The following is a 27415-nucleotide window of genomic DNA, read 5'->3' as shown; positions in this document are numbered from 1 at the left end:
CATATGAATCATTAAAAAAAAAAAATAAGTGAAGCATCTATACTACAAAAATATCTGTATTTATGTTTCATTACTCATTGAATTAGCATATGAATCATTAAAAAAAAAGAAGTGAAGCATCTATACTACAAAAATGTCTGTATTTATGTTTCATTACTCGAAAAAACACTGGAAACTGTCCAAAAATAACTACAAGTTTCATTACTTCATTACAATGTTGAAACATTCAGTGGAATAAAGTCTGAAATTCAATATTAGGAAGGCAAACTTTGGAGCGTGCACATAAGGAACTGTAAGGCTGTGTGCGATGATAAACAATTTAGTACTGTTTACCATTAATTACTGGAGCTGGAGAAGTCTAAAATAATAAAGACATTTTACATGATGGGAGAGATTTTGGAATATTTTCACCATGTTGGCCCAAACCCACTTACTATGGTAATTGGCTATTATTTCTATTGCACCTGAAGAGGGCAACTGAGGACTTAGAGAAACAGGAGTGAAGAGGAAGGACAGGCAAAATTATCAGATCTGAGACTGGCACACAGCAAGATGAAGAGGTAACAGTTGTGGGACACTCTGGTTGTGGTACCCTGAGGAAGGAATCCAGTGATCCATTCTCCATGAATTCTGTGACAATCATGACTGGTCGGCTCTTGGTGACCACACCCTCCAGATGGATGACATTGGGATGCTCAAATTGCCCCATGATGCTGGCCTCACTCAGGAACTCCCGCCGCTGTTCATCTGTGTAACCTGACTTCAGGGTCTTAATAGCTACTGTGTATTCACGCTTCCCTGGGTGTTTTAGGCGCCCAAAGCACACCTCTCCAAATTCTCCTGTCAGGGAGGGAAGAAACACACCTCAAGTAAGGAAACACAGCAAAGAATTTTAGTTAGGTGCACTAAAACATTCTACTGTGGAAGACTTCAGGTGTTGCTTGAAAATAGGGTTACTAGGACTGTTTGGATTAAGGCAAAATTCCCGATGAAGGTTCTGAATTCAGTCAGGTTGGAGGCTACTTCTTCAGGGTTCAAATGAGGAGCTCTGGGTCTTCAAAGGGCATTTTAAACTTGGTTTGGAGCCAGCATCTAAGGGTAAGTAGGTTAAGATGAATTTTGGTAAAAATGAAGGTTAGCTATGCTGATACACTTGATATACCATGGTTGGGTCCATTTCAGGCCAGCAGTGTGCCAGATCTCAAGGTGGACAAGAAGGCACTTCATAATCTGCAGATTCTCACGCTACCTGATCCAATGACCTCCTCAATCTTGATGAAGGACACATCAATCTCCTTGGCAAATTCTCGAATAGCTTCATTGGGATCTTCATAGGTTGAAGGATCAATGTAATACTTCACTCCAAGTCCTGCAGTGGAGGAGACAGCCCAAAACGTCACCAGAATCAAACCCTGAGAGATATGGGTGTTAATGAGTCCTGAAAAGAGTTAGGCCCTTGGCATCTGTTGCTCAAGAACACTTACCTCGTGCACTGATATACTGCTGCAGGCGGTCTGTGTATGGAGTCTCTCGCCTTTTACTGCAGGACATAAAGGAAAGAAAAGTCAAGACACACACAAGAGTCTCTGATAGGATGTTGGGGTAGGCTTCTCATTGCAAGACTCGGGGAATGCTTGAATTTAAGGATAGAAGATGGGTGTTAAGATCCTGCCCATCTCTTGGTAACCAGTGCATGCTTGTTTTCTATGTGGTAGGTTTTACACCACTGTTTGCATCCCCACTTTACATATGACAAATGATAGGGCCGCCAGCACTATCCTGAAAGAAAAATATTACAGTTTGACATTACTGTCTTGGAATTTTTCTTGCTATTCAAGCTAAATTTTCATTTTAATTTCATTTAATTATGACAAATTTTTCTTTTAAATACTAATCTATGGCATCTCTTGTGATGCCTTTTAAGTTCTTCAAAAACATTCCAGGAGCCATTTACTCTAATGCTTAATTTGTATAAATTTCCCCCAAAGATTAATTCCTCTTTATTTTTCCTTCTGTTTTTTTAACAGCATTTACTTTGACTGTTCATAAGTATGGTACCCAAACCCCACCACACAAAGCCAGATGTTCCATGATGTTATTTTTGCATGTGCAGATGAAAACAGATATGGTGTTTATTATTGTAATATTGAATTGCATATATGCATCTAATTTCCAGTAAGCATAGCTCCTTCTCAGCATAGGCATTTCTCAGATTTCATTCTCCTCTTAAATGTGTGTAAGTCAAGCAATATTTTCCCAAATGATCTAGTTGTTTTATAAGTTTTGTCCTATTCTTGGTTTGATCTAAACATATTTTCCATTTTCAAGTCACTTCCTTTGTTCTAAAAAATGTTTATATTTCTTCCCTAGAAATGTATAGTTCATGCTATTTTACAGTCTCTTCTAAATCATATTAATTAGACCAGATTGTAAATCAAACCCTGTGGCAATTTGTAGCATACCTGCTGTATGCATGGATTTGTGTCAGTCATATGCATTTCTGTTTCAGCACCAGACCTTCTAGCTGCTGATTCAATCAGCAACTGAAGGCAGAGTATCATGAAACATTATGATACTTTTATTTATTAATATATCTAATTCTGTCATTCTAACAGGTAACTTTATGTATTATTCTTACTTGTCAGGCTTACCTCTTTAAATTCTGCTAAGATTGCAAAAATACAGACAGTTCTACCTTCAAAATCTGTTCCGTTGTGAAAAGAAGTTGGCTTTACTGGGGGCCTATACCTAAGAGGTCTAACTTGGCTGTTGCACCTGAAAGTCAGGCCTACATTCATGAGGCTTTTTATAGGTTATCATCTGACATGCAAACGATTTTCCATAATTATTTAAAAAACCAATTAGCTAAAATAGGTGTTTCGCATTGTATATTGCCTGGAAAATATGTACCAACAATTTATAAAAACAAGTTAAAATTATGGCATTTGAATCTCCCTTTTGAGGAAATATTCATTTCATGTGGTGGTCTGCATTTCCTACATCTTCAAACTTACTTTTCTTATCAAGGACAAATTTAAAATAGAAATTTGGTATCTCCACTTTTTTTTGAACATCTATTAGCGTTTCATTCAAGTATATATATTATCTTTCCTTTTATGTAGATACATTTACAGAAACCCATTAACGTCTTTCCCCAACACAGTTTTGGTAATATTAATTTATTCGGGGTTTGATTTATTTTTTTAGAAAAATATATGCTTTATTGAGTTGTGCACATAATATTACATTTTCAGCTGTAACAAAAAATTGTATTTTGAACAGTTCAAAGCTACAAAAGGAAGCAACAATGCAAGTATAACAATATTTGATAATTCTTTTCTTTCCAGAAAGAAAAATATTAAAAGAGAATATACACAGAAGAAGAAAACAAATGTAGAAAGGGAAGAGAACAAAAAAGAAATAACTAAAACTAGATGTCACTTTCTAAAGTTAAGTAGTTTATACATTTTTTAGGTCAGCAGAAAAAGCTAAAAAGTCCCTCTTGTGCAGAGGTAGAGTAGAGCAAAGATACAGAAATCCATTATTGACAGTCTAGGGGATTAAGTTCAAACCTCATTAAATTCAAGGAGTGGGTAATGACTGTTTCTTTTCTTTAAATAGCAAAACCCCCATTGTTTACTTTTGTATTTCTACAAAAGTAGCGACCCTAACTTTTTTCTCTTTCTCTGTCCATTTTTTTGCCATAACAGATTATGTCTACATTGACTTATCTGCCCTTTTCTCTTTCCAAAATGGGGACCAGTATTTGTTTTCTTTAACACATATTTTATGAGTCAGTGTTCCATGGAACCCTTAGGGTTGTACAGATTTTATTCTTCAGCAAATAAGCTATTGTCTCTTGGTCCTTGGTTAAAGGGTATTTGGCACCTTCTAAATAAGTGGATCTAAATATTTATTCCACCAGTCCTTCTTCACTACATTGTTTCATTCTCCACTTGCTTGCCTAAAATGCAATTTACAGTCCCTTCTTTACAGTGATGCATTTAAATACCTTTTGAGCACCAGCTTTAAAATGCTTCCCTTGTGTTCATATTGCTAACTAGCCAAGTATTAGCTAAGCACATGAACAGTTTACCAAAGGAGAGGCTCCTCGGGTAGGAGTAATGGGGCAGGATCTTTCCTTAATTAGAAAATGGCATCTCAAGGACATCTGGATAAATGTAGATCAGGCTGTTTCCCTTGGGATGGGGTTATGTAGCAGGGGTAAGAAAGTTCCACTGTCTGCAGTGCACATGAGCAGGTCAAGGAATTCACCTCTTGAAGATGATGGCAAGGATGGCAATGGCAGCAATTACCAAGAAGGCTAGACCACCGAGCGCTGAGCCCACGATAAGCGGCAGTCGGTCTTGCACCATCTCCGAGCGCTCCCCTAGCAAGGAAGACACATGCATACACACACACAAATGCAGAGGACAGGAACTGTTAGAGTTTCCCTTCTACTCAACTAGGTCTCACCCATAATTCCATCCCTATCAGTCCTTTGCTTCGCAGGCTAGTCCTGACAGTTCAACAAACACTTGACTTTGTTACCCCCTTCAGTCACTGCGCTTCTCCAGTGCCTGCCTTCCTACTTCTGAAAAGCCAGTGTTCCCTCTCAATCCAATTTTCCTTCCCCAGGTCCACTGACACCTTAGGTATAGGCTAGCTATACACCTGGGATTTGATCCCATTGTCCCCTGTTGATTTAGTCTGTAGATGACATACATGAGTACCGTTGATCCAGACCAAAGAGTATCACAAGGTACTATGTTGCCCTCTGTGTGAATGGATGGTGATACTGCTGGAAGGCAAGCTTCTGGCCGTATGTCCTGTGTATCACCCGTCTTTTAAGAGTTTCACAGAGCTGTCAGATGTCTTGTGACAGCTGGGGACCAAACTGCATCAGCATATAGTTGTAACACCCTCTTAAAGAGGGTTCTAACAGCACACTCTGCTCTGGCTGGTCAGAGGTGCAGAGGCAACAAGGACTAGGACCGGAGAATATGGCATTAGCATAAACAATATGCTCTGACAGCATGAAGCTTCTTTGACTGAACAGCTCTGCATATGCAAACTATGATATACAGAAATGCCAGTTGAGTAGGAGTGTCTGGTAGCAGTCCTCCAGATGATAAGCTAATACACTCAGGGACACACACGAGTGAAAGATGGTCATGTGCAGATCCGAGTACAAAATGGTAGCACTTACCTCCCGTTAAAGTCTGGAAATACATCTTTCCACTGTATGGGCCATAGCCCACTGCCGTCCTAGCTCGTACTTGGAAGGCATAGATCTTGCCTGGGCTGAGATTTGATATGGTTGCCATGTTGGTTTCGCTGGTCAAGGTGAATGAATTATCCTCATCTTCTGCCTGTGAATGTCAGTGACCAAAAAGGAATGTGAGACTTCCACGCACACCGCCGGCTCTCCTCATCAAGGAATGCTAGTTTCCATGTTGCCCAATATTCTTTCAATCTGTTACAGAGCCTTGCAACCACAACTGCTATTCCAGACCTGACTTCATAGCACACTATTCATTCCTCACTATTGTTTTTCACTCCCTTAGGCCTGGGCTTCCACAAAACTCTGCCAAAGACCCTCAGTCCTGACCTAAACAAAAGGGAGACAAAGCTGCCTTGTCCTATGGTTTCTTACTAAGCATATCCATAAAAAAATCCCTAGCCTGTCCTGAAATTTTGCTTTCTACAAGCTCCAAATCCATGTATTCTCCTAGGAGAATCCAGAGCAAAAAGACTTATATTGCTGTATCCAGGAAGCTGCTAAACATGTCATTACAAATAGCAGGTCCTGTATTGCTAGAAAAACAGTATCCCTGCACAATCCTGCAGAAATATTTATGTGAAAGATCAACAATATGGAATGGGAGCTTGTCTGAACAGCTCTACATACCTCTTCCCCTCATATCAGTTGCATAAGGAGTCATGAAAGATGCGAATGGAGAACAACTTTATATTTGCCACCCTGTAATTCCAGCACATAAACAGGTAACTGATATCCACCACTTAGTGAATGAAAGAGTGCATTCCTCCTCCCAGAAATTTCTTGGAGACACTGGACTTCCCACCACAAACACATGACAAAATGTTGCAGTGAGTCCAGTTACAATATATACATTTGGAAACTTCAGCTCCTTCCACTGTCACCTGTGCCAGCTGGGCTAAACTTATAACAGTTAGCCACAGCTTTTTAGCTGGGGTACAAGTGTCTTCTCTTTTTTTATTTGCATTGTCCCTAGGTGGTTCCAAGTTGGGAAACGCAGATGGACTGATGTTAGATGAAGTGTATATTATAAAATTCTGGTTTTGCTACAGCTTGTTCTTCCCTCATAATTGAAGCATTTTTCTCCACCTTACCCATCCCGATCCAGGGGTGCACCTCACAGGCAGATCTCCCTGTTTTCTTCTGCAATAACAGCTACAGAACAATCAGCACTGCAACACTTTCTGCTCACCTTGTCAAAGTAGCGGAGCTGGTAATCCAGGATGATCCCATTGGGCTGGTCTGGCTGAGGCCATGACAGTGTGATGCTACTGGTAGTACGACTCACCTGATGCATCATAGGGACAGCAGAAGGGACTGGAATAAAAGAGAGGAAGGGGAGATTGGAAAGGGATGATCTTAACAATGACCTATAGTCGAATATTCATTATGATGAGTTAACAAGTGAGGTCAGCTCTTCCTTTAAATTCCCTTAATTTGCATTATGAAGTAATTTATAAAAGGATTAGAAGAAATCCAGGTGCAATTCTACTCTACTGGGAGGTACAGGCACTGACAACTTGGATAGAAAGAAAATGAGAAAATAAAGGAATTCATATCCAACTGATCATGCACAAGAATTATGAAATTATCTATATTGTAACTGGAACATTATCATGGTCTTCAAATTTGCAATTTTTAAAAGCAAGATGACAAGGTGTTCAGTACCACTGCCTTGTTCTAGTGTCACGCTTGGAGAAACAATGTGACAGTGGTCAGAGAAAAAGCAGAGCACGCTACCTTTCTTCTGCTTCTCCCCCAGATTATAATTCTTTGCCCGGGGAAAAAAATCAAGTATGGGCTTGAGTAATGGAGGCCTTTCGCTACCAGATGATGGCTGCAAACCAGAAGATGGAGGCAGACGAGAACACTGATGCGTTAAGGAACAGCGTTTGAAGAATTCCTCAGTTCAGTGGTCCTGGTTCAGTTGCAGACTACAGGGAATGAAAGCATCTCATTTTCACAGCCTGATATGCAGCCTTGTGTTCAGACTAGCTCCTGGACCTCAGGCTAATCCCTGTCAGGACTGTTGCCAGATGTCAAAACTGCCACTGTATTTGAGACTCAGTCCCACTGCAGGCCATTGAACCCCAGAAGTCCAGTCGGAATGGGCTTCTAACTAACACTATGGCCCAGAACGATCACCTAAAGGTCATTGCTAAGTGTGGAAGTGTGGAAGCTTCACATACAGTTTTTTTGCCTGTTCTTAAATAGCTTGCTAGGTTTTTGCCTTCTGGTGAACAGGCCAGCCTGGTGTACTACCCAGATGGAGCTGTTAGCTCTCTTGATTCCATTATGATATTAAGTGCTTATAGTCTGTGTCAAATATTAATTACTGTGGGAAAATGTCAACTTCCCTTTATGTACAAAGCAAGAATCTGGACATCAAAAGTAAAAGAGAGCTTTGGAAGCATGAATCTAAACCAGAAAGCAAGCAACAGCTTGTGTCTACCAATTTGAGAAATCTTTTGATTGGCTATTCTAAAAGTCTGAAGTTCAGATCAAGACTTGTGTAATTGCCATTACTTGTCACTAACCTGAAATTCATTAAATCAGCAGGAAGGAAACAAAATATTAGCTTGAAGATAATACCATTAATGATTTCAAACACCGTTCACTGAACTAAAATTAGATTACAATGAGCAACAATCCAAGCTACTATTTGGGGTAGTTTTCCTTTCTATTCCCTGTTCTTGTAGAGGCACCATTCACATATTCTGAAGATAACAGAAGTACAGAACACCTACTTAAAAACAGGCTCTTCTTTAAAAAATGTCCTCAGATGAGGAAGGGAGATAAATGGTTGTTAAAGGAACTTGTATGTGAAGCTTCTTCGAGAATGAAAATCCACTTCTGTAAAAAACATCCATGAATTTACATGTACACACACACTCTCCAGGTCTGTGTGAAAGCTAAAAGAATATGAGTTCCTTCTTAGGAAGGCATTTCCAAGCAGAAATTCCAGGATAATTGGAAGAGGATCTTTCACCTTGCCAGCTGCCTGTCCACAAACCTCTCCTCAAGTTTTGCTTTTTCTCTGCAAGCAGAATGTCATGTTGCCAAGAAGCCTCAACGTAGGCAGCTAGGGAACCCTCATTTTCCTAATGGAAGTAACATTTTCAGCAACATTTACATTTTCCAGAAAAAGCATGCCAATGAAAACCTGACACCTAAATTCACTGGTTTTACACAATGGGCACAAACTTCCTTGATGTGAGGAATGAAGCAGAGACATTTAGTAAATGATCAAAACTTGCTGAATAGCATTTTCTTCCCTCATTATCATGAAAAGGATAAAAGGAATGTTTTTAATAACAAGATACAATTATTCTGAAAAACACAATTCAAATGGGCTCCAAACAGCTTAGGCAAGTGGAAACCAGTTAAAAATGTAAATGAAACAATAATGTAAGAGTATAAACAATAAAATGCTTTCATCCTTACTCCTTTTATTTTTTACAATTACTTGTCTTTCAAACAAGATTGCACAACTACTTCACCTACTGATGACAATGTTGCGACAAGGATGGAAGACAGCAGCAATTAATTAAGACCGTATGTAGCATTTAAGACAAAAATCAAGAAAACTATATTCAAATGCTAATGTGAGGAGGATGCTATAACTGGTCAGTCAACATTTGATCCAGACAGATTTCACTGCATTTTAACGTGCAAAGTTTAACTTCCTTCTGATGAGACATAAAGCACACAGAGGGAGAGGTGCAAACCTAAAGACACAGCTACACTGTCAGAGAAGAGCCCACTTCCTTCTCGTTTCGAATGAAGATTTTGCAAAATGATTTACATTCAATCTCCCTTCTATTTCTCCCCACCCACCTCTTTTCATTCCTCTCCTTCCCATATCCAGCAGTTAGTTATTCTTCCCTGCATAGGGAAGAGTGTGGCCAGTAGGTCGAGAGAGGTCATTCTTCCCCTCTACTCTGCACTGCTGAGGCCACAACTGCGATATTGCATCCAGTTCTGGGCTCCCCAGTTCAAGAGAGACAGGGAACTACTGGAGAGAGTCCAATGTAGGGCAACTAAGATGATTAGAGGGATTGGAGCATCTCCCTTACGAGGAAAGGCTCAACGAGCTGGGGCTTTTTAGCCTGGAGAAGAGAAGGCTGAGGGGAGACCTTATGTACGTTTACAAGTATCTAAAGTGTGGGTTGAAGGAGGATAGAGCCAGACTCTTCTCAGTGGTTCCCAGTGACAGGATGAGGGGCAATGGGCACAAGCTGGAAGATGGGACGTTCCATTCAAATACGAGGGAAAACTTCTTTAAGGTGCGGGTGACAGAGCCCTGGAACAGGCTGCCCAGGGAGGTCGTTGAGTCCCCTTCTCTGGAGATTTTCAGGACCCGCCTTGATGCAGTCCTGAGTGATGTGCTCTGGGCAACCCTGCTTAGCAGGGGAGTTGGACCAGATGATCTCTAGAGGTCCCTTCCAACTCTGACAATTCCGTGATTCCCACCCTTCTCATTTCTTCCCAATCCACAATTTTTCCCATACCTGGAAGAAATACTGAAGGTCAACTAGCAACATCTGACCTGTATTTTAGTTAAAACATATCAATTCTGATTTTAATGTGTACTGTCAAATTTTCAGCTGCCCATCAACAGGTTATCTTTTGCCAATGGTACAAAGACCTGAGCTGGCACTGTGCATAGTATATTTAGGCACAGCAAAATCTGCACAAGAGCAATGATGATAAATGGTACTCTGCTCAGATGGGCAGTATGCAGAAGCAGGGTACAACTAGTGGAATTAGAAATACTGGAAACATAAGAAAAGAATCACTGGAGTGGTTTTACCCAGAGTTACACTGTGTGTATCTCTCGACCATGCGCTGCAGCATTCTAGAATGTCCCTATTACCCAGGTATGTCCATCACTCAGGGTAATCAGATGGTGGTGGTGGGGATGCCCAGGATAATGCAGTCTGCTGTATTAAAAATAGTTATTTCAGTGATATGTACCTAATAAGCAGATACTACTTAAGGCAAAAGCCTAAACAAGTAAAAATGCTCAGTAATAAAAATTTCTATGAATCAATGTAAGACAGTTAATCTGCCCCTCTGAGAAAGAGTTCAGATTTTGATACATGTGTTCACCTCTCTTTTAAGGACAAAACTTATGAAACACTGGCCAGAAAGCTCTACCACCACTTCAAGTAAAAGAGGTATCTATATTTCTGAAAAAATTAAAGTTCGTACTAAGGTGATGTGAATACTAATACTATGGTGATGTGAAATGTGAACCTATTTGTGGGTGGAATAAGTACCTATTTCTGTCAGAACTGTGTGATAAAGTTACTCTCCCAATGTTAATAAATTAGGAAATACGAAGTTCAAGATTTTATCTCTTAAGAAAACATCCAAACTAACCTACCTCTGCTGCCACAGAAGTGCTGGATGAGTATTTTCCTTCATATGCATGCCAACTATTAAAAATGTTTATGACAAAACACTGCTTTCAGAGCTTGTTTCGTATATACAAGTGTCCAGTTCCATGTTCATTTGTCAATTTTATTCACTCCTTTCACATGGGCTTTATAAATGGAGATATGCTAGGTCTGTCTCTAATGACAGCTGAAATCACAGGGCCTGATTCAATCCAGTTGGGGCAGTTGGACTAGACGGTCGTCGTAGGTCCTTATCAACTGAACTATTCTGTTCAGTTCAGTTCAGTTCTATTCTATTCTATTCTATTCTACTCTAATAATTCACTGAGTACAAACAACATGTTTTGAGATCAAACTGCTAGGGAAGACTGAAAAAGGACTGTTTTGTATACTATTTATAAAATAGCATATGTATGGAAAATTCATGCACATACAAAACCTAATTAAAGCTGTAAAGTAGTCCAAACACCACTTAAATACAGCTCCCAGACTCTATTTTTTTGTGGGCTGTCAGTTACAACTCTTATACGCGGCAGGACAAATTTTTTCCTGGTAGCACACAGGGGTGGATTTAAAATATTTTGAGTACATTGAAAATGCTACAATCTCAGAGTTACTAACATAACAGTTTCTGCTGCGTTCTAATAAAGATAATATCTTTCACTGTAGTATCTTCTCAGGCCAGCAACACGTGCTGCAAGCCAAAAAATCCATCTAAATCAACAGACTAGGTAAGGAAGAAATGTGAAGGAAGCTCAGGCGAGTATAAAATTACATGGTGATCCCCACTTATGCAGAGCACAGCCAAGTGCCACTCTCAGGACACCAAGAACATCTCTGCCATATGACATGCAGGCCATATTCCATGCAGATACACTTGCTAGGCAGCTGAATCCCATCTCCAGACAACACAAAGAGTGGAACTAATGAGCAATAAGGCTCACTCGAAAGCAAAGACCCAAGGAACAATTCAGTTGCCCATACAGTTGAGAGGCCACTGGTATCCATTCTCCCTGTCATCCAGATGGCATTCCAGCAGGTGATGGGTCTTCTGCTGTTCCTACCTCCTATCTACTAGCCCTGAGTAGATGCCTTGGCTACACCAGGCTGTCCCAGATGCACTTAGACGCTCACATGGGAAAAATGGGATGGAGCCGAGAGCTGGAAGTAGCCTCAAGTTCTGTGGCACTGATCCTCAAGGGGGACTTCAGACACCCTAAGATCTGCTGGAGGAGCAATACAGCAGGGCAGAAGCAATCCAGGAAGCTCCTGGAAAGCAACAGTCACTACTTCATGATCCAAACAATACAGGGGACAATGAGGGGAGGTGCCTCATGCTCATAAACAAGGAAGGGCTCCTTGGTGACATGAAGCTTGAAGGCAGCCTTGGCTGTTGTGACCATGAGATGGTGGAGTTTAAGATCCTGAGAGGAGTGATCAGAGCAAAAGTCAAGCTCACAACAGTAGAGTTCAGGAGAGCAGATTCAACCCCTTTGATCTGCTTGGAGGAATCCTGTGGGATAAGGCCCTGGAGGGAAGAGTGGCCCCAAAAAAGCTAGACAGTGTGCAAGGCTTACCTCCTCCAGGTGCAAAAGCGGCCCATACCAACAAGCAGGAATTCAGGCAAAAAATGCCAGGAAGCCTGCAGTTTTGCACAATGGGGCTCCCAGCTAGATGTAAACTACAAAAGGAAGGACACAGAAGGTGAAAGCAAGGACAGGTAGCCTGGCAGTAACAAGAATATCCACATGGAGAAGCCAGTATGGCCATTAAGCACTGTCTCCCATAATACCCTCATAGGCATCCTGATGAAGTATGGGCTGGATGAGCAGACGGGGAGGTTAATTGAAAGCAACTGAGACCAAAGGGTGGTGACCAGTGAAATCAAGTCTAGGTGGTGGCCAGCACCTAGCAGTGTACCCCAGGGGTCAATATCCAGACCGATACGGTTCTTTACCTTCACTAATGACGCCAATGATGGGGCAGATTGCACCCTCAGCAAGTTTGATAACAATACAGAACTGGGACGAGTGGCTGAAACACCAGTGGGTTGTGTTGCCATCAATCTCAGCTATGCCTCTAATGTTCCCTTATATGCCTCTATCTCCTCTAATACTAGCCCCAAATCTACCACTCTCACATTCTTGCTTCTCCTTCTTACCTGTTCAGGTATCCTCATATTCTAAGCAAATGGCATGAAGACCCAAGCTTTGTTCCACTCATTGTCCCACGTATCATCTTCAAGAAAGACTGGTCTGAATACAGCATGGAAATTTCCTTCTTCATGTGTTTAATATCTGAACTTTATTTTTATAATGTCCTATGCCTTTTCCACAAACTTGAGTTTAGTTCTAACCCTTTCTCTAAATACTTTAAAAATATCTTGGGTTGTCTTCTGTAATAACCTTGCACTTTACTTCCTGTGGATGAAGAGTACTTTAAAAAGGTAAATTAGTTATTTTCACTTCCCTTACCACTATTATTACTACTTTTTGTGTATGGGTTCCACTCATGCCTAATAACCAAGAAAAAAGTACTTTATGACACAAGGTGCTGTGTTCTACTATGCACCTCCTATTTCTACCTGCTCATAAAGTTTCCGTCTTCATTTAAGCAGTTGCTGAAACCGGAAAAGTGAAAACAAACACATTCATTCTCTGCTCATGCTGCAGAGATAGGGCATTGTAAAAAGAGAAACTGGAATAGTTTCTTTTTGTGGTGTGACCACAGAAATTTTTATTCTCAGTCATAACTAGGCAAATCCGCGGAAAAGGGCAAAGTTGACAAATATCACTGAAGGAAAAATTAAACCTTAAGAGTACTTTTGTTGATTCTATCTAAGAATAATACAAAACAGTTAAATTCTTAGGGATCATTGCCAAGTGGTCAGGGTTGGCAATTAGATCATAAATAAACAAACAGCTTGTTACTTTGAAAATTAATGCAGTTCATTCAGCAGACAATGAACACAGAGGTCTCACTTCAACTTGCTTTACCTGCTGGTTTTAGCCTGGCAAAACACCACAGTATGTAGCTTTTGACGGCTCTCTTTTTATTCCTTTCCTGTTTTGGTCAAGAAAATGCTTTGCCTGTGTCCCTGCTTTTGCCAGTTAAGTCTACTGGACCCTTTTGTCTCTCTTTGGAAAAGCAAACATCTTCAAGCAACTCATCCGTTTCCCATCATAATGTCCTAATCATACTTGGCATTTAATTCTTTTCCTCTTCTCACACCATTTCACCTGAAAATCTTCTGTCAGGTCCTCTTAAATTTCCTGGCACTACCCATAGCTGTCCTTGTCCCCATTCAGCCTCTTACACAAGCCTTCAGACTGTCTGGCTTTAATTTCTACAGTTCTACAGGTCTTTTGGTATTGTCAGATCCTACTGCTCTGTATCCAACTCATGTAGAAAGCTGCTACATATCTTTCCACAGGTATAAAGCAACCTGGTCACATAACTTTTATCCTCGCATATCTCTATTGCTCTCACAATGTTTGGATGCAGTTGGGAAAATTCTATTTGTTTTTAAAAGTCTGAATAGATTTTCTCCAGCATTTGAGTCTTTGCTGTCTTTATCTCTTCCATTTCTTTCGAGGAATGTAACAACTGCCTGAATGAATAAATTCAGTAGTGTTTCTCTGGCAACAGATATTATTACACGCTTCAGTGGAAGGTGTAAGAAAAAAAAATGGATAGATATTTACAGCCATTGACAGAGAAAGTTTTTCCACAATCCTTTAAATGAAAATCTAACTCCTGTCCTAAAACATGGGAAGAGATTATTTGCTTACCCCGATAAGTACACTTGAAGATATTCAAATAATCATTACAATCTTAGTCAGATTTTTTTTTTTTAACAGTGTGATTGGATTTTAAGTTCTTTGCTTTCTTTGTGTCAGGTTCCCCTCTGTGAAGCAGCATAACTCCACTACAATTAAGTAATAGCCTTTCTTCGTGCAGTCCGCGCTATCTGGAACAGCCTCCCAACATCTTTCTATATATCCTGACACCACTTCAGGTATTCTCCCTCAGTAATTCAAAGCTGAGCTGAGAGCACTTCCCTTCTCTCTTTTCTCATCTCTGGACAGTTTTTTTTCCTTCCGGTAATTTGCATATAATATTTGCATGTCACACTATTACTATCCAAACAGGTTTTATTATTATCCAAAAACGTTTCAGATGTTTTTTGTTATGGAAGGTTAGGTATTACTATATTAAATGAAGATTTTCAGTGCTACCCCTTCTTATTCTATCTTCAAACACACACATAGTCACTGAAGAGTAGAAACATCATAATTAGGCTACCACAGAAAAATGTGATTGTGTAACCAAAGGATCCTATCATACTTAGAAGCAGGGCTAGCAGATTGTTCGGGGTAAACAAACTCTTAGATGAACAGTGTTTTGGAGATAAAGAGAAAATATAGTTACCAGGGGAAAAAGCAAAGCAGAATTGTTCCAGCACATAATATTGTTTAAGATACCTCTAACAAAGGGGTAGAGGGTGGGAAGGAGGACTTTTTTGATCAGCAACTGGAAGAATTGAGATGCATGAGTAAGCAGAATATTGAGAAACTGCCAGGGCTGGAGGGTCTTTCCTTGGTTATCTTTAATTCAATGGAGAATTTTTTTTTTTTTTTGCTACAGCCATTTATTCTGAAAGCTTGTCTTTCTCCAGTTTGCTTTTTTCACACTCTTCATGCCTTCCTGCCCCTCTTGTCTCTTTCGGAACGTAAGATCCTGAAATGTCTATTCTGCTAGAATAATAGCACTAGTAATAATAATAATTGTTATAATAGCACAGTAACAACAACAACAAGAAGCCACGCTAGAGTGAAAAGCTGCTGAAGGGATGGAAGGGAGGGGGTACAGATAAGACAGGCCACGTGATGGAGGAAGCAGGGCCTTGTTAGTATGAGCTGTCACTATGAATCGAGGGCAGCTCATCTCAAGCTCATTCCTAACGATCTTGAGAAAGAGCAAGGAAAATAAAAGCGAAACACAAAAAGAAGCCATTCAGTACACACTGCTGTTTAAGAAAGTTGGCCTCCCCTGAAACTCCCTCAGTGCACAAGAGAGGCACCTTAAAGAGAGACACCCAACACACCCAGAGACACCAACAGACACCTGGAGGAATAGGAGTGGTGAGAAAAGTCAAACAGAAGCAAAAGAAGAGGGTAGATTTGTTGATTCCAGGTAGGAGAAGCAGCAGATACTCAATTAAATTACTTCAGATAGCGGTGAGGAAGGGTGAGATGAGAAGCACGAAGAAAGAGAGTTCTTTAGGATGTTAACAGAACACCCACCTGTCTCCAGCAGAAGTCAAAGGAACTGCCTGGAATTACCATACAAATTACCCAGCCATATCTTCTACTGTAAACAAAAACTGATCACCCACTTGCAATCAGCCTCTGAAGGGGACTGTGTATCCTATACAAGCTCTCCTACTCATTGCCTGTCAGGTAAAGATTCAAAGGGAAGAAACAGACTTTGTTGAACCCCTGGCACCTGCTAACAGTAGAAAATTACTTGGCGTGTATATATATATATTCCCTTCCTTTCCATAGCATAGAGGCAGAAATTAAAAGATGTGATTTAATCTAGATCATGATGTCACATCTGGTTTCACAGCATTTCTCTTGAGCTTTATCGAAGCCTCCTTTTGCAAGGGTTTCCACAACTGCACTGTGGAATCTCATTGGGAATTTGTCTGAGTTTAACATTTACACATCTCTAAATGTTTACAGATATTTTCTGTCACTCAGTTCAAATTGTTCCCCCTTCTTTCTCCTCCTCATTACTTTACTCCTCATTATATCCTCTTAAACAAGCTGTGTACAATTCCTCTCTGTATCAGCTTATACATGCTCGTAAAGAACAACATATGCCCAGTCTCTTATTGTTGACATTTAGCAGAACTGTATGCCTGTATGCATGCGACTCTCTCCAGCTCCAGGCTTTGAACATGATATTTACAGAAAATCAGAATTTGCTTGATGCTGTTCTCCATTTCCCTCTGCATTTAAGCCTTCTGTATGCTATCTCTTCCCTTCCTTTGACTGCCCACACAAGCCACTGGTATTTTAGTTTACTCATTTCTGCAGTTTAATTCCTAGTTACAAGGATCACAATACCTTTGACACAACCATACAACACATTTTAATATTTCTACCATGTAAAAAGCAAAAACAAAAAGCCCACTTTGTTTCCTATTGACAGGAGATTAATATTCCAAGACCACTTATCAGAACATCAAGGTTGAAAAGGCAAGGACAAGGTAGAAGAAAATACATGGCATGCGGAAGACCCCAGAGCATTTTCAGTGAAATAGGAATGGTGATTCTGCTTCTGGATCCTTTGTCAAAGAACTGTAAAAATGTGTAGTTTTCATATCCTTTTAGAACCACAGGACCGCATAGTATTAACACACCCCATCCCAAGGTAATGTATATTTAGGTGATGAGTATCTGTATCTTTAACTGTATCGTCATCTTTAGACAGTGCCTATCTGTCTCTCCATGTCCCACTTCCTCACCTTGATATGCAGCAAGGCAAAGGTGGACAGATTTGCTGAAACACTCAATACCACTTGTTAAAGTGCAGTAGAATATGAACTGAAATGAGGAGAATGGAGGGTGGTGTATAGGAACAAGGAAGGATGGAAAACCAGAGTATCTCAAAATATGGAAAGACAATATAAGACAGTATAAGAAGATTAAATGGAGAAGAGTAGGATGTAGAGAAGCTGAAGAGAAAACGAAGAAATCCTCTCCAAGCGCTGCTGTGGCAGGCTGATGCTCACAAAATCCCCATCAACCCCTGATCTTGTCTCCTGTCTTGCACAATGAAGCAACATGCCTTGTCTGACCCACAGAATTCCATCTCCCATTGCTATGTTCTCCAGGGCAGCTTCTGCCCCTACAACTTTTCTGGCAGAAGTGAAATCATGGAACTAGCAGGGCAAGATATAAAATGCACAACGCACGACTAAGAAGACAAAGCTCCAGGATTCAAAAGATAAAAGCAAACCAAATGAGAGATAGAAGTGAAAATTTTGCAGACTCAGATGCAGGGATCTCCTCACCTGACTGGCTGGTGCTAACATTGATGGCGGCGTAGTGGGGTGCTTCTGAACTCAATTCAGTCACCAAGTTGACAGCCTGGATCTCAAAGGTGTACTGCACACGGGCCAAGAGGTTGGAGACTTGCACGCGACTTTCTGTCAGGCCCACTTGGCGTGGTTCAAATTGTATGCTGTCCCCACAACGCACACACGGCCCTGAGGACCCTGCTGGGCACACTTTGCAGATGACATTGAAGAAAACATCCTTGCGGCCACCCAGGTCCTTGGGGAGTCGCCAGGTCAGGAGCACGTTGGAGCCAACAATTTCATAGCTAAGGTCACGGGGAGCAGAAGGGATGCCTAGAAGACACAATGAAAGATCAAAATCCCATAAAAGAACAGGAGAGAGGTTGGGGAGGGGACAAGACAAAGCAGGGGGAAAGAACAGGACAACAAGTTGCTTTTTCTTCTCTTTCTTACTTTTCTCTAGTTGTTAATCTGAATAAGGCTAAGAAAAACATTCTTTGCTACATCAAACATACACTTACATACATGAAGGAACAACTGTACCATGACATTTTAAAGAAACAAAATTAACAACAAGGGATTTTGTTTCAAGGCTGCGACTTTCATTTTTCCCCAAAAGAACAGCCAACTTTTAGGGAAATTCCAAGCCTTTGAAATTTTAAATGTTGCACAAGTTTAGCAAAGATACCTCTCTGCTGAGACCTCTAATTCTCTCCTTTGGCACCAAGTATCTTTGAACTCTCTCAAACTTCAGTTAGTGTGTTCCATCTATTGCACGAACTGAATACCAGTTTCTCTATGATTATTCCTGCTGTCAGCCAGATTCCTGAATGGCATCAGGAGTAAACTCTGACAGCTGAAAAACTGTCAATTCTGTGCACCCAACACTTCCCCTGCTGCCACAGAGAAAGGGAAGAGAAGGAAGAAAATGCAGAGGGTTAGGAAGATGGCATGGGGATGGGAATGGGACAAGACATTGGAGCTAGAAAGTTAAAAGCTCAGAGAGGTGAAAATAAGCAGCAGTGTTGCTTTGCTAAGCCTGGGCACAGACATCAAGCAGGACTGGAAGGGTAGGGACAGAGAGGCTGAGCTCAGTAACAGGGAGGGACAAGGGAAAAGTGATTTACAGAACATTCCCTTCCGAAGGCTGAAATGAAATCCAATAATCCTCATTCTCACCATTAATATATAGTCAAGAAATATTGATGAAATATTTCTCTGGCTAATGCTGATCAATATAAAGGATGACACCCTCTGTTAGCACAGGTGGATGAGGCTTTTGCAGGGGATCTCTCCCCCTACAATCCAGCTCATTGCTGGAGCATTTGAATATTTCCAATAGTTGTATTTCCCTGCGGACTCACATTTCGAGTGTTGTTAAAAAAAATAAATTATGCTGGAAAATTGCACACAGAAGACTGTTTAAAAAATGTATTACTGACAAGATGAAGCATTTGTACATCAGGAAATGTCAGAATTAAATTTTCTCTTGTGATCTTAACTGGGCCACTGAGCTTTTGCATTGTGGTATATAGCATTTAACCACATGATCACGTACTAGTTTTCCCTGCGGATTCTTAATAGTCAATGTAAAGGATAGAGAACTGCTCAGGAAAAATAATCACTGTGAAGTAAAGATTGCTTGATGCTGCTGAAGATGGATTCTGTGCAGTATAGGAAAAAAAAGGATTACAGAAAAAGCCCACAATCACATTTCCTAATTTCTGAGTGTTTAACTTCAGAGCCATAAAGTGTTTGCAAGATGCTTTAGAAAGTTAATTTTTTTCCCCTGTAGCTTCCACAAAGTTTAAGGGTATTATTTAAACTATATTTTTGATTGCTAATCACTAACCTTATTTCATTTTCTGCACCTAATTATTCTTTCTTGAGTTATTGATATTCGTAATCAATGACTATGAAAAGTCCAAAATGATGAAAACCACAGAGAAGCCAATGAAAAAATTATTTTCCCATAAATAAAATCTGCAGAATTTGAATGCTGTGCAGTAAATACAGTCTTCACACTTTCAATGATAAAGGGCAGAAAATATTTGTTAACTACGTCAATGAACAATATCTACCCCATGTATGAAATTACTTTAGCATTTCATGAGAAATTATATTATTCTCCCATTAGAAGAAATGATGAAAACCACAGAGAAGCCAATGAAAAAATTATTTTCCCATAAATAAAATCTGCAGAATTTGAATTCTGTGCAGTAAATACGGTCTTCACACTTTCAATGATAAAGGGAAGAAAATATTGGTTAACTCCTTCAATGAACAATATCTACCCCACGTATGAAATTACTTTAGCATTTAATGAGAAATTAGTATATTATTCTCCCATTAGAATTCTTATTTACTTATTTAAGGACTTATTTAAGGCTGCATGAGTAATCTAAAATTTGGCATTTTTTTGTTTCTGAGCATCTAGTATTGCAACACCCCAGTATTCTAAAAACACAGATTCACCATCATATCAAGACTGTAAAAAGCATGTGGAAACACTTCTGCGTTCTCATCTACATTCAGGGAGTGGATATACCCTGTAGTCAACTGGAGGGGCAAATGGAAGTTTTGGGTTATTTCAGACATCCAGAGGAGAGGTGACTCACAACTCCCCTGAATCATTTGGGCATATTCTCTCTCATTAACTGCCCTTCTTGTTTTCAAACTCTCCATCCAAATACTTACCAGTGCAGGGAGCATCAGAGTTGTCGGAAGCAGACCGATAGTAGCGGTTCTGACACACACATTCACTGGAACCTGGCAGTGGAGCGTGGCTGTGGGCAGGGCATGGATGGCAGGGCTCATCTCCCACAGATGCTTTAAAGAAACCAAGGGGACAGGCTAGGAGGAGGAAAGTGAGAAAAGCAAAAGCAGAAAACTCATTAATTCAGATTCCAGAAACAATGCAGTATTATTTACATTTATCTCGTGCTTCTGCTCTAGGGAGAAGTTACTACTTAGAGTAGCTACTACTGGTTTTGTTGCTTTACGGAGCATGTATTGTTAAAGTTGCAATTTTGAAACAGTTTATTTTATTCTACACTTATACTGGCAGATGAAAGCGAATGAGTCCAGAGACAGCTTTGGCCATCTGAACTAATTGTCTTCTTATTACTTGCTCAAAGAGCTTTGGTGTTGGAGAAGCCAAAGAGCATAGGCATGTGATCTGTCTGGAAATAGCTGTAACAGCTGCAGGTATTATCCACACATCCTTCTCCCCACCCAACACAGCCACAAAAATTGATTTTTTATGCTGCCTTCAACAGTTTCATTGCTGAAAGTAATATAAGCTACCATGGTTGATTTTGCATCAAAATCAGAAACAGGCACTCAGATTGGCAGTCCTATTGTTTTCCTGTAGGTCTGGAAATCTCCCAATAATGGATAAAAGCCTCTGAATTTAGTCAAATTTAATCTGCAAATGCATAGGAACATGCCTATGCAAAAAGCTGAAACAAGGATGGAAATCCATCCTACAGCAAAAGAAAATGAAAAAAAACAAACAAAAAACAACAAACCAGCAAAACCCTGATTAACAAAATGGGAATATGGCACATCCTTATTTTGGCAAAGATGCTATGCTGAATTACCTAACAGAAGGTGCTTGGATCTCACACTGAAGTGCTAGGATAAAGCTTTTACAATTTTTATGTATGTTTTCTAAAGCTGATTTTTTTATATAAATAGATACAGCTCAATTTGATGGACTAAAAAGCTCAGGTGGAAGTTCATTTGTGGACTGACATTTGGTTAGCTAACTTCAAAATAAATAAAGAGCATTTACAGGGAATGGGAAACTTTCAGATAGACCCCAGATGAGCGTTGGACGTCAAAAGACATCAGGGACACACTCAGGAGAAGAACTGGCCTACTGATTACCACAAGCAGAACATTTCAAAGGATTGTGGATAGCAAAAAATTATTAAAAAAAAAAAAAGTGTTAGAGAAGAATACTGCATACAGGTGTCAAGATTAAATTAGGGTATCTAATGAATGCTCCAAAATGGAACACCACACCAGAAGCTGCAAAATTAGCCCATCTGATTATTACTTACTGGACTTGCAGGCTTTCGTCTCCAATAATAATTAGTTGGAAATGTTTCTGGATGCTGAATGGCCACTAATGGATCTTTCTTAACAAATAAACAACTTCAGAAATAGAGCAGGTTGCTTATCTAACCTTCTTTCCATATGCATCCAATTCCCTTTCTTTTGGGTTTTCAAAGCCCACTGTAGAATTTTTGATTTATACTGTGGGACTGCAGGTATGCAAACCTTAACAAAGCTGAAAAGGTTACAGCCACAGTCAAGAAATAACAGCAAATAACATCTGGGAAGTCCCATCAGCTTTACGCCTGTTTTATTACTTCATCTTCTCTGTCAGAGGCCTTCTTGGCTGCAGCGTAACCTCCACATGTACTGTGGTAAGAGTGGTTAAATCCTGGTCAGACCATAAAAGGGACTTCAATAACTCTGACTGATAGCTATTAGATAAGAGAACACTGATTCTTCCCAGCACTCAGAAAATGACAACATTCAGTGTGTGATACATTGCCATATGGAAAGAAAGGGGGAAGAGGAGATTGCAATTTTGCATGTGATGGGTGATGGTAAGAAAAGAGCAACTGCCTTTGCCTTCAGGCTTTTATCCAGCAGAAAATAAAATTATTCTCACCTGGAAAGATCTGTCCCTATGTTCCTGTGGTCAAAAAAAGTAAGTAAGATTTTGTCCACTTTATGAATGATATCTCTTTCATGCAGTATAAAGCTCTGCTAACAGCCACAGATGTAGAATATAATTTTCACATTTCTTGGCAAATGCACCTGTACTCAAACTACGAGAATTATGAATGGGAAGTTCTCATCCAACTCACTGTATAGTCATTCATCCAAAATTTACCACTTGCAGGGATCTTCCTTTATTTATTTCAAATTTGAGAACGCTGAACTGAATGTGAACATCTTTATTTTCTTACAAGTCATTTTATTTCATCCCTTTTTTCTTGTGTCAGCCCCCTTCTCAAGCTTTTGTCAGGGTTTAGAATTAACGGCACATTCATTCCCACTTGTCAAAGTATGCCCTGGAGAATGGTTCTTTTTCTTCATTCAGCACTGGAGCCTGACATCAAGTCAGGGACAATGACCTTGTTGCTAGTCACACTAGTGAAAAAGAACAGATAATGATAATACCTGCAGTCTATTTGATGCTCAAAGGAAATCTGCACAGGATGTAGACTTTCCCCCTGCAGTCCAAAAACATACTAACCTTACAAGGGTAGTGTTAAAAGAATTTGGGTAGATTAATCTCTAGCCCAATTGAAAATCATACGGAAAGCTAGACAAAGTTGTGAATGAAGAAGAAGAATTTGTCTAGTATTTAGTAAATAAAATTTATTTTAAAATAAACACAGTTGTGTTTAAAATAAACAAACATTTATTTTTTACATGGTGCTTTGAAGTCTACCAGCAATTTGTTGCTGAGTCTGGGGATGCAAGGGTGAAGTCTGCAGTGATGGGTTAGATCAAGGTATTAAGCAGAAGTGCAATGTTGTCGGTTTTACATAATGGAATGAACATGCCAGTGGCACTACAACCTCAGTAAAGAAAGTTTATATAAGGCAGAGTAAGTTTATTGCTTAAAAGGCCGTGCAAGAGTTCATGAATGCTCCAAGTGACCAAAAGCATTCAACAGCTGCTTATAAAAACCAACCAACCAACGCAGCAAGAATACAAACCATTGCATAGGGACATGGTGCCTTCTAATGGATAACAGTGTCGCCTACTCATACCACAGATATAGTAAAATACTATAGAGACAATACTTTGGAAAAGGTACTCATAACAAATACTAGAGATCAAATACTTCCAGATATTCTTTCTCAGTTGCCTCAAAAAATCTAATTTCTTCATCCATGCATCGTTCTTGCCATTATATGCCTCCACCATGTGCAGAGGCAGGTTACTGCTGTCTCCCCTCGCACTGCCCGGTGTGCTATGCTTCTCATGCTGGCGGTTTCTTGCTATCTATTCTCTCTCTTACTTTTTGAGACAGAATTGAGCCTTGACTGTAAACCCCAAACTGTAAAAGACAGTGAATGAATAACAGTTTATTTAGGCTGAAGAGTAACACAGCCTGAAAAGAGGTGACTTTACAGTAAATTCCAGGTGTAAATATGGAGAATGCTTCCACCAGAGGGTGAAGGCTTCTGAGAAAAACTTGCATTACAAGCAGCAAACAAACAAACAAACAAAAGCTTAACCACAATTAACATGGAACCTGGCCCATTTCTGAAGGGATTTTGTGATACAATTGCCGTTGAGAGCAAAGCAGCAGATTCAATGTAATCATATCTCCCCCTCCCAGTGTCTCCAGGTCCAATATGCCCTTGTCGTATATTTAACGTAAGCATAGTGTGAAGCAGTCACATAGGCTCATTTATAAGCATTCTGCTACAGCTGAGTAAAATGCACAAATAAAATTCCACTGCAGCTGTTTCACCAACCAAACAAATTTCAGTAATATGTCTCTGTACTCATATTCCCTCCCTTTTGGGAGAAGAGGTGGAATGTCTGTCACTTTGGCTCTTATGTTCCTCCTCAGTGATCCAAAGAAACAGACAAAAGAGGGGTACAAACAGTAAGATAAAGTCTCCATTAAGATATGTAATTTTTACAAGATTACTCAAGTACAAAAAAAACCCCAAAACACTGACTATGATGGTTAAATGGTTTTCTATGCAAAAAACCCAATCCAAAAATGCTATTACCACATCACAGAGAGAAGGGAGAAAAGAAGTCTCCCTGTAAGAAAAAAATCAAGACAGCAGACTAATATAAAAGTACTTGGTGATCCCCACTTATGCAGAGCACAGCCAAGTGCCACTCTCAGGACACCAAGAACATCTCTGCCATATGACATGCAGGCCATATTCCATGCAGATACACCTGCTAGGCAGCTGAATCCCATCCCCAGACAACACAAAGAGTGGAACTAATGAGCAATAATGCTCACTCAAAAGCAAAGACCCAAGGAACAATTCAGTTGCCCATACAGTTGAGAGGCCACTGGTATCCATTCTCCCTGTCATCCAGATGGCATTCCAGCAGGTGATGGGTCTTCTGCTGTTCCTACCTCCTATCTACTAGCCCTGAGTAGATGCCTTAGCTACACCAGGCTGTCCCAGATGCACTTAGATGCTCACATGGGAAAAACGAAATGGAGCTGAGAGCTGGAAGTAGCCTCAAGTTCTGTGGCACTGATCCTCAAGGGGGACTTCAGACACCCCAAGATCTGCTGGAGGAGAAATAAAGCAGAGCAGAAGCAATCCAGGAAGTTCCTGGAAAGCAACAGTCACTACTTTGTGATCCAGGGGATCCTGGGCCTCATGCTCACAAAGAAGGAAGGGCTCCTTGGTGACATGAAGCTTGAAGGCAGCCTTGGCTGTTGTGACCATGAGATGGTGGAGTTTAAGATCCTGAGAGGAGTGATCAGAGCAAAAGTCAAGCTCACAACAGTAGAGTTCAGGAGAGCAGATTCAACCCCTTTGGGCATCTGCTTGGAGGAGTCCCGTGGGATAAGGCCCTGGAGGGAAGAGTGGCCCCAAAAAAGCTAGACAGTGTGCAAGGCTTACCTCCTCCAGGTGCAAAAGCGGCCCATACCAACAAGCAGGAATTCAGGCAAAAAATGCCAGGAAGCCTGCAGTTTTGCACAATGGGGCTCCCAGCTAGATGTAAACTACAAAAGGAAGGACACAGAAGGTGAAAGCAGGGACAGGTAGCCTAGCAGATACATAGAGGCACTGTTTAAGCAAGCAGAGACATGGGTAAGAAAGCCAAAGCCCACCTGAAATCACATCTGGTAAGGGATGTCAAAAGCAAGAAGGGCTTCTCTAAGTATGTAGGTGACTAAAGGAATGATTGTAGTGACTGTGAGAGGTGCCTGATGACTAGAGGAAAATAGACATCACTCCTGTATTCAAGAAGGACACGAAGGAGAACCCAGGCAAATGCAGACAGCTCAGACTCCCCTCGATTCCTGGGAAAATGATGGAACAACTAATCTGCAAACCTCTTCCAGGCACATGAAGCAAACTTGCTGAGGGTGCACTCTTTCCCCTCATCCAGGTCATTGATAAACACGTTGAACAAGAATATCCACATGGAGAACATAGTATGGACATTAAGCACTCTCTCCCATAATAACCTCATAAGCAACCTGATGAAGTATGGACCGGATGAGCAGACGGGGAGGTTAATTGAAAACTGCCTGAACAACCGAGACCAGAGGGTGGTGACCAGTGAAATCAAGTCTACATGGAGGCCAGCACCTAGCAGAGTACCCCAAGGGTCCATATCCACTCCAATACTGTTAAATATCTTCACTAATGACACCAATGATGGGGTAGATTGCACCCTCAACAAGTTTGCTGATGATACGAAACTGGGAGGTGTGGCTGAAACACCAGTGGGTTGTGCTGCCATCCAGAGGGCCTCAACAGGCTGGAGAAATGGGCTGACAGGAAACCTCATGCAGTTCAACAAGGGGAACTGCACAGTCCTGCACCCGGAGAGGAATAATCCCATAAACCAGTATATGCTGGGTGCTGACCACCTGGAAAGCAGCTTTGCAGAAAGCATCATGGGGGGTCCTGGTGAACATCTAGTTGGGCCAGCAATGTGCCCCTGCTGCAAAGACAGCTAATGGTATCCTGGGCTGCATTAGCCAACAGGTCAAAGGAGGTGACCTTTCCCCTCTACTCAGTTCTTATGAGGCCTCATTTGGAGTCCTGTGTTGAGTTTTGGGCTTCCCAGTACAAGAGAGACATGGACATACTGAAGAGAATCCAGTAAACAGCCACAAAAATAATTAAGAGACTGGAGCATCTCCCATAGATGAGAGGCTGAGACAGCTGGGATGTCCTTCCTGGCGAAGAAAGGCCTTCAGAGTTCTTATGAATGTGCACAAATACTTGAGGGGAGGACACAAAAAGGACCAAGACAGGCTCTTTTCAGTGGTGCCAGTTACAGGCAGGCCCAGGGGCAATGGGGACAAACTGAAACACAGAGAACACAAGGAAACACCTTTTACCATGAGGGTGATCGAGCACTGGGGTAGGCTACCCAGAGGGTTGCACAGTCTCTCTCCTTGGACATATTCAAAAGTGTTCTGGGTGTGACCATGAGTAACTTGCTCAAGGTGACCCTGCTTCAGCAGAGGGGATTGGAGATGTCCTTCAAAGATCTCTTCCACATTCATCTATTCTGTGATTTCCCTTGAATATATGCACATTAAAACTTGTGGATAGATCCCTGTGGTCTTGGCTTCCCCACTGCCAGATCTTTCACTGCATACATGATTGTGGGTGGACAGGGGACAATGAAGGGAAGTTCTTGACTTTAGGCTACATCTCATTTCAAATATTTAGAAATGAAATGGGAATAAGATTGGCAGGTAACCTCCGAGGGAGGAACCTGAGAAGAGAGTTTAAAGGTGACAGAAAAAGTGTAAAAAAAAGGCAATAAAGAAGAGACTTACCTGCTCAGTTCAACTGACATGACAGAAATGGCCACTGAAGAACTATCGAGTGGAATTCTGGAGCAATTTAGGAGGAAATATCTCTCCATGGTGAT

The 27415-nt window shown here is 40.7% G+C and overlaps 1 protein-coding gene across 2 annotated transcripts in view; it reads right to left on the bottom strand.

Moving 5' to 3' along the window:
• The window catches only part of EPHB6 (EPH receptor B6), a 78581-nt gene that overhangs the window by 5853 nt on the left and 45313 nt on the right, over positions 1–27415 (bottom strand). The window contains exons 5-12 of one of the 2 annotated variants that reach the window (XM_014947546.1): positions 20471–20626; positions 17768–18106; positions 6474–6598; positions 5210–5372; positions 4276–4390; positions 1485–1540; positions 1250–1369; positions 593–840 (exon numbers count right to left, since the gene is read on the bottom strand). In XM_014947546.1, the coding sequence (XP_014803032.1) occupies positions 593–840; positions 1250–1369; positions 1485–1540; positions 4276–4390; positions 5210–5372; positions 6474–6598; positions 17768–18106; positions 20471–20626 (1322 nt within the window). The remainder of the gene's footprint in view (positions 1–592; positions 841–1249; positions 1370–1484; positions 1541–4275; positions 4391–5209; positions 5373–6473; positions 6599–17767; positions 18107–20470; positions 20627–27415) is intronic. The other variant, XM_014947547.1, reaches the window with a different exon arrangement.

The sequence above is a fragment of the Calidris pugnax genome, unplaced genomic scaffold (assembly GCF_001431845.1).
Source record: "Calidris pugnax isolate Ruff unplaced genomic scaffold, ASM143184v1 scaffold175, whole genome shotgun sequence".
Taxonomy (NCBI): Eukaryota; Metazoa; Chordata; class Aves; order Charadriiformes; family Scolopacidae; genus Calidris; species Calidris pugnax.
Note: the sequence above shows the minus strand (reverse complement) of the source record. Positions and strands in the feature narration are given on the sequence as shown.